The sequence below is a fragment of the Pristiophorus japonicus genome, chromosome 1 (assembly GCF_044704955.1).
Source record: "Pristiophorus japonicus isolate sPriJap1 chromosome 1, sPriJap1.hap1, whole genome shotgun sequence".
Classification (NCBI taxonomy): domain Eukaryota; kingdom Metazoa; phylum Chordata; class Chondrichthyes; family Pristiophoridae; genus Pristiophorus; species Pristiophorus japonicus.
In genome coordinates, this window is record NC_091977.1 from 410,416,246 (window position 1) to 410,434,130 (window position 17,885).

Genomic DNA, 17,885 nt, shown 5'->3' on the forward strand with positions numbered 1-17,885 from the left:
GTGTGTCATCTCTTCCAAAAATTTAATCAGATTTATCAGGCATGACGTACCTGTACAAATCCATGCTGGCTCGCTCTGATCAACTGAAATTTTTCAAGTATCACCCAACATTCCCCAGCCAGCTGGAGACCATTCTGGTTCTTTGCTTGCCCAAAATGGCCCTGCCAAGATACAAATCTCCCATATGGGATAACTAAATTCACACTCGTACTCAACAACCAACAAGTAGAAAAATGTTTACACTGTGGCAAAACACCAACCTTCTCCCAGCTTTGAGTTTGGAAACAAAATGAAAAGCAACTCCCATCAGAAATTAAAATAGTTACAGCAGAAAGAGGAACGCATTCTTACCTGTCACGAACTATGACACTAATCTTTTGATCAGAAGCTTGTTTTAGAACTTTATGACTCTTGTCACTGCTCCAGCCTGCACAATTCTCACCATTTATCTGTAGGACCTGGTCACCAAACCTTAAACCAGCTAGAGAAGCGGGAGAGTTTGCTTGTACGAGTTGAACAAAGATACCCTGCAAACAAAAAGTAAAGCAACATTATACAGAAAAATGTGTTTCTATGCTTTTTTTTTTCTTCCTCACTGCACCACTAAAAATGGAATGCGCTTGCACTATCACTGGCCATAGACCATACAACTTTTACTAATTTGTCTCTACATGTCCCCACTCAGTGCTTTGCTAATAAACAGTAATTAGTGCAAAAACACAACATAAATTAAATCTATGTAAGATTACAGTAATGAATGTGTGTGCAGCACAGCAGGTCTCCAGTCGTCCTGGTTAATCCTTGCCACTGGATAAAGGCCTAGCTCTGTCAAGAATGTCAAGTGGATAATGTGCAACGGTCACCACACGTTAAAAAAATCTATGCACAGGCATCTTCCATCCCTTCAATTGGAGTTCAGGACTGGAACAGCGGGTCCTTCATTGAAACATCTGTGAACTCATGTAGAAGCAAGTCATCCTCATTCAATGAACCGCCTATGATGATGATGCATCCAGAGTTATACACATTGATTAATGCTACCAACTTGTGTACACGGAATGCATGGGTCCCATGTTGGTTTAGTAGCACTCAGAGGTAGGATTTATGTTTTGGGAATTACAAGGTGGAAAAAAGTAAAAGAATAAAATGAAATATCGTTTACATTAAATGGGAAAATGTGACGTTATCCACTTTGGTAGGAAAAATAAAAAAGCAAAATTATTTAAATGGAGATTACAAAATGCTGCGGTAGAGGGATCTGGGGGTCCTTGTACATGAAACACAAAAGGTTAGCATGCAGGTACAGCAAGTAATTAGGAAGGCAAATGGAATGTTCGGCTTTATTGCAAGGTGGATGGAGTATAAAAGCAGGGAAGTTCTGCCACAACTGTACAGGGCATTGGTGAGACCAGACCTGGAGTACTGCATACAGTTTTGGTCTCCTTATTTAAGGAGGGATATACTTGCTTTGGAGGCAGCCCAGAGAAGGTTCACTAGGTTGATTCCTGATATGATGGGGTTGTCTTATTAAAGGTTGAGCAGGTTGGGCCTATACTCATTGGAGTTTAGAAAAATGAGGGGTGATCTTATTGACAGGGTAGATGCAGAGAGGATGTTTCCCTTCAGGGGGGGGGGGGGGGGGAAATAGTTTCAGAATAATCAGTCGCCCATTTAAAATGGAGATAAGGAGTAATTTCTTCTGAGATTTGTGAATCTGTGGAATTCTCTACCCAGACAGCTGTGGAGACTGGGTCATTGAATATATTTAAGGTGCAGATAGACAGATTTTTGAACGATAAGGGAGCGGGCAGGAAAGTGGAGTTGAGGACAAGATCAGATCAGCCATAATCTTATTGAATGGCGGAACAGGCTCAAGGGGCCAAATGGCCTACTCCTGCTCCTATTTCTTATGTTCTTATGTTCAACAAAGGCAGAGAAGAGAGAAAATTAGGTTTGCAGAGTCATGCATATGGATTGATTAGTTGGTCCAGCTACAAATTTTGGTATTGATAGAAACTAACAGTTTTTTCAGTGGATCGGTACTGATCCAGTTCATTTTCCAATTTGCACTGTTTACATCCAGGCAGTTTCCTCAGCTTGTTGGGTGGTAAGAAAAGAATCTAGGCTACAACCTTCTCCACGACCTCAGGTGAATAGTACACTGTGATTGGCTGATAAAGGACAAACTTGCAATAGTATGAGCGAACTACAAACATGCAGGTCAGCATTTCTTCAGCCTCATCGGTAGCAGCCCTTGAAATCAGCATTTTGTTATCTGAGGCAAGACAATGTATGCAAAGACTTTGCATTGGGTGGGTGATTAATAATAGCTGATTAAACTTTGTAGCATATAATTTCTGGAAAAAAAAAATCACACTTTTAAATTCCAAAAAGAAATTGTCTTGAAATAGTTGACCCAACTTTCCTAAAGTAAGAACATTCCCCCCCCCCCACCTTGTTATGCAATAACAAATATTGATAAAGCTACCTCTTTTTCAGTAATCACCTTAGTAACATTACTAATAAGAAGAAATATGAAGCATCTACTGGTACGTTTTGTTCACTATCATGGTCTCAACATTGTAAACCTTTCAACAGCTCAAAATTATAATAAATGACACTTACATTGTCAATCGATTTAAGGCGAATGCCAATCTTTCCATCCTGATCCTTGCAGAGAATTAATTCCCGGATACCTTGTTTGACTTCACCTCTCCGAAAACCCAAATCAGTTCCAGTTACTGGTGCCACCATATAGTTTATACTAGATGGTCTAGCAATCGCTTGCTGTTAGATATAAAAGTATATTGTATCAAAAAATGTTTAAATATATTTTAAAAACATTTTCCTGTTCTCATTATCATTTTGGATCTTTTCCATTGCCTAAATAGTTGTATGTATACACTAGAAGGGAAAAATACAGAGACGATTACTTTAATAGCACTTTTCTCTGTCATGATCTGGAGATTTCAACTTGGTCGGAGTATCCCAGTTGAGATTCAACTGCCACATCAGGTTAGCGGGGAACTGGAAAAATAAAATTTCACAACCATGCAGTATACTAAAAAGACTAAGAAATGTATCATCACATACCTCTGTTACTGCAACCACAGCCATGTTATTTTGTATCTCTTCATCATTCAGACTCAGCCCCATATACTGGGACAATTCAGGGTACAGGCGAGGATAAAGGCCTGTGAAAAATTGCAAAAAGGTTTTGAAAATAGTGCAGTTTATTCTATAAAAATGTAGTCCAGATTAAAACACACCAGCACTAAATCAAGAGATATAGGAAATAGTGTCAAATGACAAGATACCAAAATTAACCTCAAATCTAGCTTCACCAGAGCCTTCACTCCTATTACTAGCAGTTATGTAATGGACTAGAAATTATGATCGGAGGCATACCTCCAGAGTATGCCTCTAACCCACGAAACCTTTCCAAACCTACCTCCAGGCGCCCAGGCTCCGTAGACTTCCAGTCTTGGGCCTTCAGGCATACAGCAGTATAAAGGTCCAGGGATCCCAGGGACACAGGCGGTTTGGATGCGTCCTTGAGATCACGTGGGCCCGGGCCTCCAATGACAAAGGAGAATTCCATTGCATCATTTATGAAGGGAATCCCTTAATGATTTGCAATAGAATCCTCAAATAATTACACAATTTACATCATTCTAAAATATAACTGTCCTGAACTTCAATTTTATTCATGTCCCTTCATTGCACCAACCTGAATGAAAATTAAATGTTTTGATAAATAATTTTAAACATCTTAATCCCAGCCAATATTTGCATAAACTAATTTAAAGTATAGGTGCATCATTTTTGATTTTTAACTCTTTAATTAAGGCTACGCCTGCTTTTTACCAGCCGTAAGAGTTTAGTGGGCAACTGCTGGGCAGCTGTTGGACAAACAGCCCAACTCTGCGCTAGCAATACTGATTTTCCATACAGTTTGGATGATCTGTAAAGGCATACCTTGACAGTGTGCAAGTTCTGGATTTCGCGCATGCGCTTGTCCGGAAATTGTGAGACCTTTCAAATGGATTACGACAGCTTACTCAGAGAGTACGCCATCAGGGAGACTGCAATTTCAGGGCCAATAATTAACATAGAAAACGTCCCAAGGCACTTATTTCTGAAGAATGGGGAGAGGAAAAAGAAAGAAAAGACTTGGATTTATATAGTGCCTTTCACAACCACCAGACATCTCAAAGCTCTTTACAGCCAATGAAGTACTTTTGGAGTATAGTTACTGTTGTAATGTAGGACCAGAAAAAAAAAATGAAAATCGCTATCAATATATAGATATCTATCGATAGATATGGGATACATCTGACTATACACACACACACACAATTACTTATAATTATACACAACTATATTTCACTATATCTACAAATAAAACTAATCTATAACTCCCAAGTCCTGAATTAAATTCCTATATCATTTACTCTATTACCCATTAATTTCTTTATTTTAAAATCAACATTGCTTTTATATTTAAACACCAAAAGTATACCAGCATAATACATTCTCCATTACACCACCTAATCCTCTTAAATACATTACATACAAATACATACACAAACATGGAAATAGAGCCCGAAAAAAAATTCAATTTGACTTATTGAATCACCACAAAGCAGTGGCCCGTGTAAAATATTGTACATGACAAGGGATAAAACAGCACATCTTCGGATAACATGAGCTATGACCACCCCACACGCACACACACCCTGGAGATCCAGTGGCATTTCTTTCACGTCAAATATGCTGTTTTACAAGGACAGGAGTATTGTACCACATAGTACCTAATGTGCTCTTCTGCTGCTATGGTTCAACGGTCTCCAAAGCCACAAAGTCTAGTTAAGCAAATAAGAGTGTCAGATCAATCGAGTAGAAGACTCCGGTCTAAAACAGTCTATTTTCTGACTAATTATGATTAATGCCACAGGCTGGATAGTGGTGTCCCTATTACACAAATCCCGTCCATCACCATTAAAAGAAAAGAGCACAAAAAGGCAGTCATTTGGAATATAAAAAACCTCTTCAGGAACCAAAAAAATACTGGACTTCTGCAGCCTCTTAACCAACTTCACTTGAAAACTAGGGTTCTGACTACAGCATGAACAGCAATTAAACTATGAACTTCACAGCATTTGCTTAACAGCAATTAGACTTTGTGGCCTTAAAAGAATGTAGTTTTATTTTAGCAGCATACAACATTACACGTTATATGGCATAATGTTCTTGTTCTTATAAACAGTGCATCACCCGACTTATTATGAGCAGTGCCACATTACAAACCCTCTCTTCCTAACCCTCCCTCACAAAACCAGTAACTTACCACCATCTGACGGTGGAGAGGTTGCAGTTTCAGACAAGATTGCGGGAGTTCCAGAATTTGCCGCATATGAAGTTTGAGCCTGAAAAACATGAACATTTGACATACTGGCAATTAGCAATTAAAAATGTTTTTTTTAAATATTTTTGTTGGGTAGAAGAAAGAAAGGCAAAAAAAGGGGGGGGGGGGAAGAAATAGGGAAAAAAAATTGCATTTACACAGTGACATCCATGCCCTCCGTCCCAAAGTGTTTTACAGCCAATTAAATACTTTTGAAGTGCAGCGGCTGTTGTAATGTAAAGAAACCAGGGGAGGGGTGGGGTGATGTATGGTGGCCAGGACATCTTCAAGTAAATTCCAGTGACCTTTTACATCTGCTCAAACAGGTGTCAGAACCTCACTAACATCTTATCCAAAAGATGTGCACTGCACTGTGTGTCAACCTAAACTAGATTATATGCTGAAGTGAAGTTTGAACACACAACCTTCCACGGCAAGATGCTATCAACTGACATAGCACATTTGCATTCCCTGGTGAAATAGTGCGTGTGAACAGGATTTGAAATAGTTGCTCAATCACATTAAACCCACAAGATAGGAAGGCATGGCACAGCAAGCAAGATTTTGAGCAGGATTGAAAATTGGCAAACCCACAGAAAGAAAAATCATCATCATCATAGGCAGTCCCTCAGAATCGAGGAAGACTTGCTTCCACTCTTAGCATGAGTTCTTAGGTGGCTGTACAGTCCAATACAAGAACTACAGTCTCTGTCACAGGTGGAACAGATAGTCATTAAGGGAAAGGATAGGCAGGGAGCCTGGTTTGCCGCACGCTCCTTGCGCTTGATTTCTACATGCTCTCGGCGATGATACTCGAGGAGCTCAGCACCCTCCCGGATGCACTTCTTCCACTTACGGCGGTCTTTGGCCAGGGACTCCCAGGTGTCAGTGGGGATGTCGCACTTTATCAGGGAGGCTTTGAGGGTGTCCTTGTAACGTTTCCTCTGCCTACGGCTCGTTTGCCGTGGACGAGTTCTGAGTAGAGCGCTTGCTTTGGGAGTCTTGTGCCTGGCATGTGAACTATGAGGCCTGTCCAGCGGAGCTGATCAAGTGTGGTCAGTGCTTCAATGCTGGGGATGTTGGCCTGGACAAAGACGCTAATGTTTGTGCACCTGTCCTCCCAGGTGATTTGTAGGATCTTGGAGACATCATTGGTGGTATTTCTCCAGTGACTTGGTGTCTACTGTACATGGTCCACGTCTCAGCCATACAGGAGGGCGGGTATTACCACGGCCCTGCAGATCATGAGCTTGGTGACAGTTTTGAGGGCCTGGTCTTCAAACAGACCTCAGGCGGCCGAAGGCTGCACTGGCACACTGGAGGCGGTGTTGGATCTCATTGTCAATGCCTGCTCTTGTTGATAAGAGGCTCCCGAGATAAGGGAAGTGGTTCACGTTGTCCAGGGCCACCACCACCTCAGTGAGACCCTAACACTGCACACGGTAGAAAAAGTCATAAGACAGCTAAAAAACAAGGCTACGGGAGCGGATGGAATCCCTGCTGAGGCACTGAAGTATGGTGGAGAGGCACTGCTGGCGCAAATATACGATCTCATCTCTCTCATCTGAAGGGAGGAGAGCATGCCGGGAGATCTTAGAGATGCAGTGATCGTGACCATCTTTAAAAAATGGGACAAGTCCAACTGCAGCAACTACAGAGGAATCTCCCTCCTATCAACCACTGGGAAAGTCGTCGCTAGAGTCCTCCTCAACCGTCTTCTCCCCATGGTCGAGGAACTCCTCCCGGGGCACAACGGACATAATTTTTGCAGCGCACGACAGCTGCAGGAAAAATGCAGGGAACAGCGCCAGCCCTTATACATGGCCTTCTTCGACCTTACAAAGTCCTTTGAGAAAGAAAATAGTACAAAAGCAAAATACTGCGGGTGCTGGAATCTGAAATAAAAACAGAAAATGCTGGAAATCTTAGTGGGTCAGGCAGCATCTGTGGAGAGAAACAGAGTTAACGTTTCGGGTCTGTAACCCAACAGTCGTTGTGAATGGAAATTTGTTGATCTGGCCAGGGTTGGTTACACTCAAATTTTATGTATCCCAGCATGGTTTCATTTTCAGCAGCTACAGTTCCTTCCTCCTGCCCTACCCCCAACCCCGCCAAATGTTTTGTAAACACAAATGGATTTGGATAGGTTGGGCTCGTGAGTAGCAAATGGCATTTAACGTAAACAAGTACAAGGTCATGAGACTACAAAAGGAGTTAAAACTATGGGAATATAAACTATATGCCCCTAGGCTACAGACAATATCTGGGGATATTAATGGATAGCTCACTGAAATCAATAGTAGTGTGCAACAGCAGGAAAGAACATGAACCAAATGTTTCACTGGCAGGATAGAGCACAAATCTCAAAGAGATGAGTCTGTACAAGTTATTTGTGCGATTACACCTGGAGTATTGTGTACAATTCTAGTCATACTACGGTAAGGATATCCAGGCATTGAAGACGGGAGAAAAGGGCAACTAATCTGATATCTAACTAAAGACATCGGAGCTACAAGAAGAGATTGAACAGCCGGCATTGTTTACCGAGAAGAAAAAGCCCAGGAGATATATTATTCAATATTCTTAAGGGAGTAGATAATTTTAACTTCAATAATATGTTTGAACGCGCTACAAATTCTAGAGCCTGCGGATATGGGCCCGTGCTTAGAAAGGAAAGGTACAGACTTGATGAATTTATGCAGAGGATAGTGAATGTGTGAAACAAACTGCCCAGGGAGACATTGGAAACAGTCCAGAAACATTTAAAGGAAAAGACAATTGGAAGGACCAGATTGACTGCAGATTCTCCTCTGGGCCTGTACTTTACTATAGTTCTTGGGAAGGGAAACTGGGTGGCTCAGCACAGCAAATTAGCACCTTTGAGACCTGGGTTCAAATCCAGCACAGGTCGACAGAAAGAAGAGTCCTCTGCAAAATTAGTTTGAGCAGCCTCAATGCAACGCAGTGTTCTGCCGTGTGCATGAGTCCACAGCACACGAGCCTTAACTTACCACTGGCAACATCACTCAGGGAAGCCATAAGTATGCCTGCTGTAAGAAAGTGAATGTCACACTTATACAAGAGAGATTGGTGCTGAGTGCAGGACAGCATATAGGAAATTTACGATGCAACTGGCTGTGCTCCCCTTTCTTCCATTCATTCATTTACAAAAAATTTCACTTTTTACCTTCATAGTTCTACTATTTCCTTTTATTTCTCCACCTGCTTCTCAAGTTCCTCCCTTTCAGGTAATTTCCCCACTGTGCACTCTATCTTCCACGACCCAAGAAGTTAAAGATACGCGAAATAAAAACAAATCCTGGAATTGCATCTGCAAAGTTCTAATGGAGTGTACACATCCGAAATGTCAGTCTTTCATCCTTACAGATACTAACACGCCTGCTATATATTTCCAATATTCTGTTTTTCTTTGATTTCCAGCATTTCCAGTTTTATTCTTATTAGTAAAACAAGATGCAGACTTGCATAAACTGTGAACATTAGTTCACTTTGATTTCTGATCAAAAATAATTAAACTTGGCTTACTGACAATTTTCTATGAATGGAGTTGAATTAATGATGCAGTAGGAACCTAGACACAACTGAAAGCATTGGAACCAGTCATCGGTGTTCTTTTTAAAAAAAAATGCGTGTGTGTTGCTGGTCTCTGTAACCTCCTCCAGTGTATCATATCACTTCTATAGTTTCTCCATCCCTCAGATTCTGGCCTTGTGTGCACTACACCCAGTCTCCTAGGCCCCAAGCTTTGGAATGCCATCACTTTTTTTAAAAAGGGAGAGAGAAAACAGGGAATTATAGACAAGTTAGCCTGACATCGGTAGTGGGGAAAATGTTGGAATCAATTATTGAAAGGCTTTTGACAAGGTCCCACACAAGAGATTAGTGTGCAAAATTAAAGCACATGGTATTGGGGGTAATGTATTGACGTGGATAGAGAAATGGTTAGCAGACAAGAAGCAAAGAGTAGGAATAAACGGGTCCTTTTCAGAATGGCAGGCAATGACTAGTGGGGTACCGCAAGGTTCAGTGCTGGGACCCCAGTTATTTACAATATACATTCATGATTTAGACGAAGGAATTGAATGTAATATCTCCAAGTTTGCAGATGACACTAAGCTGGGTGGCAGTGTGAGCTGCGAGGAGGATGTTCGGAGGCTGCAGAGTGACTTGGACAGGTTAGGTGAGTGGGCAAATGCATGGCAGATGCAGTATAATGTAGATAAATGTGAGGTTATCCACTTTGGTGGCAAAAACAGGAAGGCAGGTTATCTGAATGGTGACAGATTAGGAAAAGGGGAGATGCAACGAGACCTGGGTGTCATGGTACATCAGTCATTGAAAGTTGGCATGCAGGTACAGCAGGCGGTGAAGGCAGCAAATGGCAGGTTGGCCTTCATAGGAGAGAGGAATCGAGTAGAGGAGCAGGGAAGTCTTACTGCAGTTGTACAGGGCCTTGGTGAGGCCACACCTTGAAAATGGTGTACAGTTTTGGTCTCCTAATCTGAGGAAGGACATTCTTGCTATTGAGAATGTGCAGCGAAGGTTCACCAGACCGATTTCCGGGATGGCAGGACTGACATTGGAAGACTGACTGGATCAACTAGGCTTATATTCACTGGAATTTAGAAGAATGAGAGGGGATCTCATAGAAACATATAAGATTCTGATGGAACTGGACAGGTTAGATGCAGGAAGAATGTTCCCGATGTTGGGGGTAGTCCAGAACCAGGGGTCACAGTCTGGAGATAAGGGGTAAGCCATTTAGGACCGAGATGAGGAGAAGCTTCTTCACTCAGAGTTGTGAGCCTGTGGAATTCTCTACCACAGAAAGTTGTTGAGGCCAGTCCGTTAGATATATTCAAAAGGGAGTTAGATGTGGCCCTTACGGCTAAAGGGATCAAGGGGTATGGAGAGAAAGCAGGAATGGGGTACTGAAGTTGCATGATCAGCCATGATCTTATTGAATGGTGGTGCAAGCTCGAATGGCCTACTCCTGCACCTATTTTCTATGTTTCTAAACCCCTCCGCTTCTTCACCTCCTTCAAGACCCTCCTTAAAATTCACCTATGATCAAGGTTTTGATCAACCCTCCTACAATATATTTTGGCTTGGTGTCCTTCTTTCCTTGACATCTCTAGGAGCCCAAACTTAGTGGAAGCCAAGATCCGCCCATGTGCTGCCCAAATGACAGCCGGTGGCCGTCGAGAGACCGGGCGGTACTTTGCCAGGAAGATCCCTCTAAAAGAGATGGCAGTACCGCCCAGCGGCTACATAACGGCTTATGCCATCAATTTGGGCAGCAGCGGATGAGCTCAGAATCTCGACGGCAAATGCGTTCCTCGCCAAAGTGCCGCCGAGGATTGAGTCGAGCCCAGGGAGGAGGGGGAAACACTGGAAAATAAAATTTTAAAAAACACCATAACACCTTCAGGGGATCCCCATACAGGTATAACCCTGAAAAGAAATAAAATTAAAAAATGTTCACTTTCCTTTTTTTGCAGGTCTTCTTACTTAACGTCAGGGTTAAACCTGCCTCCACACAGCGGTCCTTCCCCCTGCTGCCGTCCGACTCCCGCTTGCACCAGTATGGCAGCTCGACGGGCAGGTCACTTATGTGACTTGGTCGCCAGAGGCTGTCAGCGGGCAGTACTCCTCTCCCGCGCTTAAAAAAAAAACTCAGCGGCAGCCAGCGGTAAGGCAACCAATTTAGGGCCCTAGCTTTCTATTAAACTCTATGCGTTTCATATTTAGGCTCAAATCCAGCACTTATGTATTCCTATTTTCATTAACGGAACCTCAACTGACAAGTACCAAGTACTAACTTTTACACTTACCTGGATCACCTTGTCTACTTTAAGGTCTTCTAAGGATGGGTACAATGACATCTTTGGTCAAATATAAAAGCCTGGAGAGAAAAAAAAAATGTAGTATTTTATTCAGCGTACATTGTTATTTAAAATATTGCAAATCACCCCATTACACATGACGCACATAAATATATATTAAAATATTGCAGAAACAAATGCATGTCCTTTTCAATGGTGAAATGTTGTAGTGATGTCTATCCTTCACCTACTAACTTATCAGTCCTTATTCTCCAGATTCCTGTACATTAACGGGGAAATAAAAACACAATACAACCTTCCATACTTGAATTGGGTAATGAGGTTGAAATTGTCACAGACCTTTGTCCAGAACATCCTTATTTTCGGTTGATTTGCGCTCCATTTAACACCTCGGCAGAACGCAAAAATGATTTTTTTGGGCATGAAACAAGGCGCACAAGATTTTGTGCCCGGATGGAATGGTTTCGCTAAAACTTAGCGCCCCGCCGCTGTTTTGACCAGTTAGATGACGTAAATTGTCGTGCATCACTGCGCTAGTGCCCCAAGCGGAACTTTCGAGCATTTCACCCGATTTAGCGTCCGCCTGGGAACCCGCCAAGAGGCGCTAATGGGGCCATCTTGAAAATAGAGGATAAAGTCGCAGTTGAGAGTGAGTAATAGCATTGGGAGAAGAACGCTGCGTTACTGCATTCTTTTAATTATGACATTTATGTGAGTTTCTAGTTTGTTTTAAAGGACATTTAAAAAGATGGGGGCTCTGCTATGTCGGGAGCCAGTAATCCTGGCTGCTATATTCATACGGCGTCAAGCTGGAAGGCGGCTTATTGGTGATCATTTTCAACGTAATCGAAGAGGTCGCAGGCGTATGGGGAGGAGGCCTTACCACACCACACCCCCCCCCCCCAGAACTTACAGGGAACATCGCTCATACCTGCAGCTCTCTGACGCAGTGTGTTAGAAGGTTATGCGTCCGAAAAGAGGTGATCACTGAGATATGCAAGCTCATACAGGCAGACCAACAGCCTACCAGCAGCAACAGGACTGCACTGCCCATCGAGGTGAAGGTGACTGTGGCACTTGCCTTCTATGCCTCCCGTTCCTTTCAGGCATCAGCGGGGTACATATGCTCGATCTCGCAGCACGCTACACATTGCTGCATTCCAAAATGAGGGGGCTGTAAGTTTTGGATGATTTGCTGGCTTCCCCAAAGTTCAGGGTGCTCTTGACTGTACGCACATCGCCCTGCGAGCACCTTTACACAATCCAGGAGGTTTATCGAAACTGAAAGGGATTCCATTCCAAGAATGTACAGATCGTCTGCGACCATACTCAACGCATCATGGCAGTCAATAGCCAATATCCAGGGAGCATCCATGATGCTTTCATCTTGCGTGAGAGCAGTGTTTCACGCATGTTCCAGCGTCAACCACAAGGCCAGAGCTGGATGCTCTAGACAAAGGTTACGGCCTCGCCACCTGGCTCATAACCCCCCGCCCCGGAACCCTCAGACAGAAGCCGAGCATCGCTATAATGAGAGCCATGCAGTCACACGCAACATAGTCAAACAAACAGACAACTGGAGTACTCAAGCAGCACTTCCAATGCCTGGACCACTCTGGAGGCTGCCTGCAATACTCCCCTCATCAAGTCTCTGAGTTTATTGTGGTGTGGTGTGCTGCATGCTACACAACTTAGCCATCATGAGGGGACAGGAATTGCCAATGGGGAGTGCAGGACCACCTTGGAGGGGGCGGGGGGGGGGGGGGGGGGGGAGGAAGAGGAAAAGAAGCCTGGCGAGGAACCCATGCCACCACCCCCACCACAACCACAGGGGAGGCATCGTGGAAATTTAAGTCAGCACTTCATAATTGAAAGCATTGCTTGAAGAGTGAACGGCACATTTGAGCATTGCCTGGCCACTCTATCCCACCATGTTGACTATTCCTCCTCTTATTCTGCAAATGAGGCACTACACAGGAATGGTTATGGTGAACAAAATAATTTATTAAACATTGTAAACTTTATTGTGAAACTTTAACATAAATTAGCTGCATCCAGCAGTGTGATCATTCAACAACATAATCCAGATCATAATAATGCAGCATAAAACATAGGATGCATTCAGAATCAACACCATAATGCAGCAACCCCTGCCCCACTATTTTTTAACCACTGGCTTTTGACCCCCTTCCCTTGCTTGCTGCTCCTAACCCAAGTGGCATGCAGCAAGGTTGCCAGAGCGCTGCTGTGTTGAGGGCGGGGCAGGGCTGGGAGGAGGGGGGGGGTAGGGGGAAAGAGACAATGGAGACGTCACCTGGGGACACACTGGACCAGCTCGTGGCATGGAAGGCCCAGCTTCTGACTGGTGAGCCTCTTCATCAGCGTTGACAGTCACAGGTGGTTTTGGTTTGGGTGTGGGTGTGACAGTGGGGAATGCAGAGTATGGCAACAGGGTTCATGGACTGCATCACCTGCCCAAGCTGAATCAGAGTTTGTGCCTGTGATGCGCCATATTCCGCAAGGGTTTGCGCCACACTCTCCGGGACTCCAGTGTCACTGCTGGAGGCCACCAGCGTAGTGTGGGCACTGATGGCCTCGCTGGTATCACGGCTCGCACTGACAATCTGCAACCCTACCTCCATAATGGTTGCTATGAGACTCTCGATGCTCGTGGGAATCCTACCCAAGACATCAAGGAACTGACGACTGACCTGGATGCTCTACCTGAACATTTCCACCAAGTCCACTTCCATGTCTGCCTGTGTCAGCTGATCGACTTTGCTGACTCACCCATCGGCGAGATGGCATACGGGACTCGACCCCACCCCAGAACTGTGTTGCAGCACGCCACTCGTCCCAGGAACCTCGGAGTTGTCAAATCCCAAGAAAGTCACCTCGTCGTCCTCAGACGAGGCGATGCCGGTGGTAAGAACGGGGTGGATTGCAGCTGCGCCGGAGTCGGCATCCTCCTCCTCCACAAGACTATAGCCTGACGTGGAGTGTTGCCTTGAGGGATGCTGCGGCCGTGGCTGGTCACCTGGAAGTAGAAAGCAGCAGATGAATGATTAGCAGCAGGGGAGGGGCAAGGTGACATCAGGAAGTTTGCATAGCACAGACTCATTTGAAGGATTACCGCTACTCCATCATATCTAATCCAGAGACACTGCATGACATTGCCCCAACCTAGTCCAGAGGCACTGCATGACATTGCCCCAACCCAGCCCAGGGAGTGTGCAGGACTTAGCTCAATTTCCTAGCGGGGGTCAGTGCCCCCTAGTGGCAACTGCCCGACCCAAGACACCGATGAGGCCTGCCACGCGTTCTTCAATGTCGGCGAGTGGCAGGGTCTGAGGCGGACCGACACCTGTCCGCACTGCTCGCGCCGATTACGTGACTTCTTGGCCTGCAAAGATGAAAATGGGAATGGTTATAAGAGGGTCCATTTGCTCTTGCGGCACAGATAGTCACCAAAGCACTTATACCATACTGTCTGAAGGTAATACAGTCCTCTGTTTAATGGCCTTGGAAGTTGCACATGGTTCATCAGGACGACATTGAAGTGGGAGCCATTTTAATAATGTGTAAAGATCATTTATGGCAAATATAGAGTGCCAAACTAAGCCTAGCTATCTGTCATGCATTTGAGGAGGCAACCCAGAGAGTGCTGACAGGCACCAACAGCATGAGAACAAATAGTGTGTCAGATTTATAACTGAAATAATGAAAGTGCATGAATTAAAATTGTACTCACGAACGACGCTTGCAAGATCATTGAACTTCTTTCGGCACTGTGTGGCACTCCTGACCAGTGTCTGAGGCAGACACCTCCTCAGCGATTTCCCTCCAAATGCTCTTCAAAAATCAATGACAGTGGTCTAGATCCACCCCTACGATGCAACTCCTGCCATCTTCTCTCCACAGCCCCCACTAGAGCTTTGTTAGCCTCCTGGCTGAATCGTCTGCACGCTGTCTTGATTCCTCATCCTCAATCATGATAATTCAAATTTAAAAACGGCTGATTCAGCCCCAGGTGTACTGCGCATGCGCGCGGCCGCGCCCTGCATTAGCATTTACAATTGGACAGCAGACCAGAAGTGTGGGAAGAAAAAAATAAAATAAAATTTGCGCATGTGCAGAATGGCCGATTTTTTTTTAAGCTCCGGAACTTTCGGATCCGGTGCACAAATTGCGATGCAACACCGGAGTTAGCCCCAACTCTCCTCATGAACTTTCATTTGGCGAAAGTGCATGCTCTGGCGCTAACCCGGCGCTAAATTTTTGAATCCGCCACAAATTGCTCCCGGAAACAGGCAAAAACGCAAAAAGCCGAAAATCCAGCCCAGCATCGAAACAAATGAGCTAGAGTGAATTACAATGTTGCAGCAACTACCTTCTGTCACTGCAGAAGTGCTAATATTTAGTAAGGTCACCAGTCATGTCTAGTTCAGAAATAACTATCGCAGCACTGTGGTACTTGGCATATATGGATAGGTCAATGGTTCTGTTTTCCTACATATCATGGTACCTGAAGTTCATTGAAACATGTATTGTGATTACATATCTTCCTCCCGCCACCCCACTCTCCAACCCGAAGTGGAGGGAGGAGGATGAGAGAGGGAGAGAGAGGAAAGGTGGCACAAATACATTTTTCACCTTTACACTTTCAATCTGCTGAACATAGTGTTGTGAAAAATGCACAGGGTGAAAACCTGTTATATCTCTAACTTTTCCAGTTCTGACGAAAGGTCAGCGACCTGAAACATTGGCCCTGAAATCCCGGTTGGAGGCTCCCGCCTGAAAGCAAGAAGTATGATCTGCACCTACCTTCTGCTCCTGCGATTGTTTTTTTCTGGAAGGTTCCCGCGCATCGCAGCATGTCCCCGTTTCCAGGTACGCAAGTCTAAGATGGAGTCACGTGGGCTCGGACAACCAATCACGGAATAGTATTCTCATTGATAGTAATGGGAACTCCGTATCTCCGAGTTCCTATTGCTATCAATGATAATAACCCCCTAAAACACCCAAACAACATAATAAATTTTTTTAAAACCTCATTTAAAATGTAAAGTTAACGTTTTCGAAAAAAAAAATATTTTGGGGATTTTTTTTTTTTTTTTAAATGTTTTTTATTTTGGGTTTAAAATAAATTTACCTTAATGGACAGGTGTTTTACTCTAAAAATGTGTTTAAAACTTTAATTTGTGTGTGTTTTAAAACTCTTATGCTGGTAAAAGTAGGTTATGCGCCTGCTTTTACCAGGCGTAAAAGTTTCAAAGGACATTCGCTGGGCAAGAGATGGGCAAATAACCCAATCTCGCCCACGCAAATGACCTTGCTCCTGCAGGGACGTGGAAGATCTGTCAAGAGATATCTTGACAGATCGGAAGTGCCAGTTTTTGGCACATGAACATTGCGCGCCGAAAACCGGCTTTTGTGAGGCCTCTCTGGGTCCATACGTACAGACACGGCAAGGATGTCACGCCCATTAACTTTGTTTCTTTCTCCACAGATGTTGCCTGACCTGCTGCGTATTTCCAGCATTTTCTGATTTTATTTCAGATTTCCAGCATCCGCAGTATTTTGCATTTGTATTGCTAACTCAAGAGATGGATTTAAAACCTTATTGTAACCAATTAGAGAATGTGTGCTTACTTTAGAAAAAATTTTTTTTGGGAGGGTGGAGAAATAATATACAACTTTTATTGTAACTTGCATGGTACAAAATCAGAGATGTTTAAAGCCAAGTACTGAGACAGCTTTACCACCAGTAGTTGACCCAAGGTGGGGCTTGGAATTACTTGGAATTGTGTTACATGGGATAATAGGGCTCAGATTGAAAAAAGTGTATGCAAGGATACAGAAGATTTACAGATGAGGACAAGGATTTTGAATTAAATAGGTTGGGAAGAGTGTAGGTCAGTGAAAATGGCGAGCAGGACTTAGTTGGGGATAGGTTACCTGCTGCAGAGTGCTGGGAAAATTGTAGTTTATGAAGGGCTGAGGATGGTAGGCCAACAAGATAGCATTAAGAATAGTTGAGTCTGGAGTAGACAATGGCATATATAAGAGTTTCACTGAGAGACATGCAACACTACAGAAGTAGAAGTGGAAATAAGCCATCTTGGTGGTGGATTGAATATGGGTTTTAAAGTTGGGTCAAACAGGATGCCAAGATTACAACCAGCCTCATTCAATCTGACAGGGTAGCGGAGGAGGAGTGATAGATTCAGATCAGCCAAGATGATAGTTTTGGTTTCCCAATGATGAACTGGAGCAAGTTGCAACTCATCCAGAACCTGATATTTGACAAGCAGTCTGACAGCACAGGGACAGTCAATGGGATCAAAAGTGGCGGCAGAGAGGTAGAAACCCAAATGATCATACTACATGCGAAAGCTAACCTCATGCCTGCAGATGATGTTAATGAGGGGCAGCGCATAAATGAAGAGGATAGATCTTTGAGGGACAGCAATGGGGATAATGCAGGAAAGAGAGCAGGAGGCACTGCTAAAAAATAACTTGCATTTATACAATGCCAGTAATGTAGAAAAATGTCCCCAAAACCCTTCACAGAGGCATAATCATAAAATGGATGTCAAACCAAAGAAGGT

The 17,885-nt window shown here is 43.8% G+C and overlaps 1 protein-coding gene across 3 annotated transcripts in view; it reads right to left on the reverse strand.

The window, feature by feature from the left end:
• Nucleotides 1-17,885, reverse strand: part of sdcbp (syndecan binding protein (syntenin)) — a 32,979-nt gene that overhangs the window by 9,824 nt on the left and 5,270 nt on the right. For 2 of the 3 annotated variants that reach the window (XM_070891977.1, XM_070891996.1), the window contains exons 2-6: nucleotides 11,263-11,333; nucleotides 5,351-5,429; nucleotides 3,094-3,194; nucleotides 2,626-2,787; nucleotides 352-527 (exon numbers count right to left, since the gene is read on the reverse strand). In XM_070891977.1, the coding sequence (XP_070748078.1) occupies nucleotides 352-527; nucleotides 2,626-2,787; nucleotides 3,094-3,194; nucleotides 5,351-5,429; nucleotides 11,263-11,313 (569 nt within the window). In that variant the 5' untranslated portion in view covers nucleotides 11,314-11,333. Of the gene's footprint in view, nucleotides 1-351; nucleotides 528-2,625; nucleotides 2,788-3,093; nucleotides 3,195-5,350; nucleotides 5,430-11,262; nucleotides 11,334-13,985; nucleotides 14,312-17,885 lie in introns of all 3 variants that reach the window. The other variant, XM_070891986.1, reaches the window with a different exon arrangement.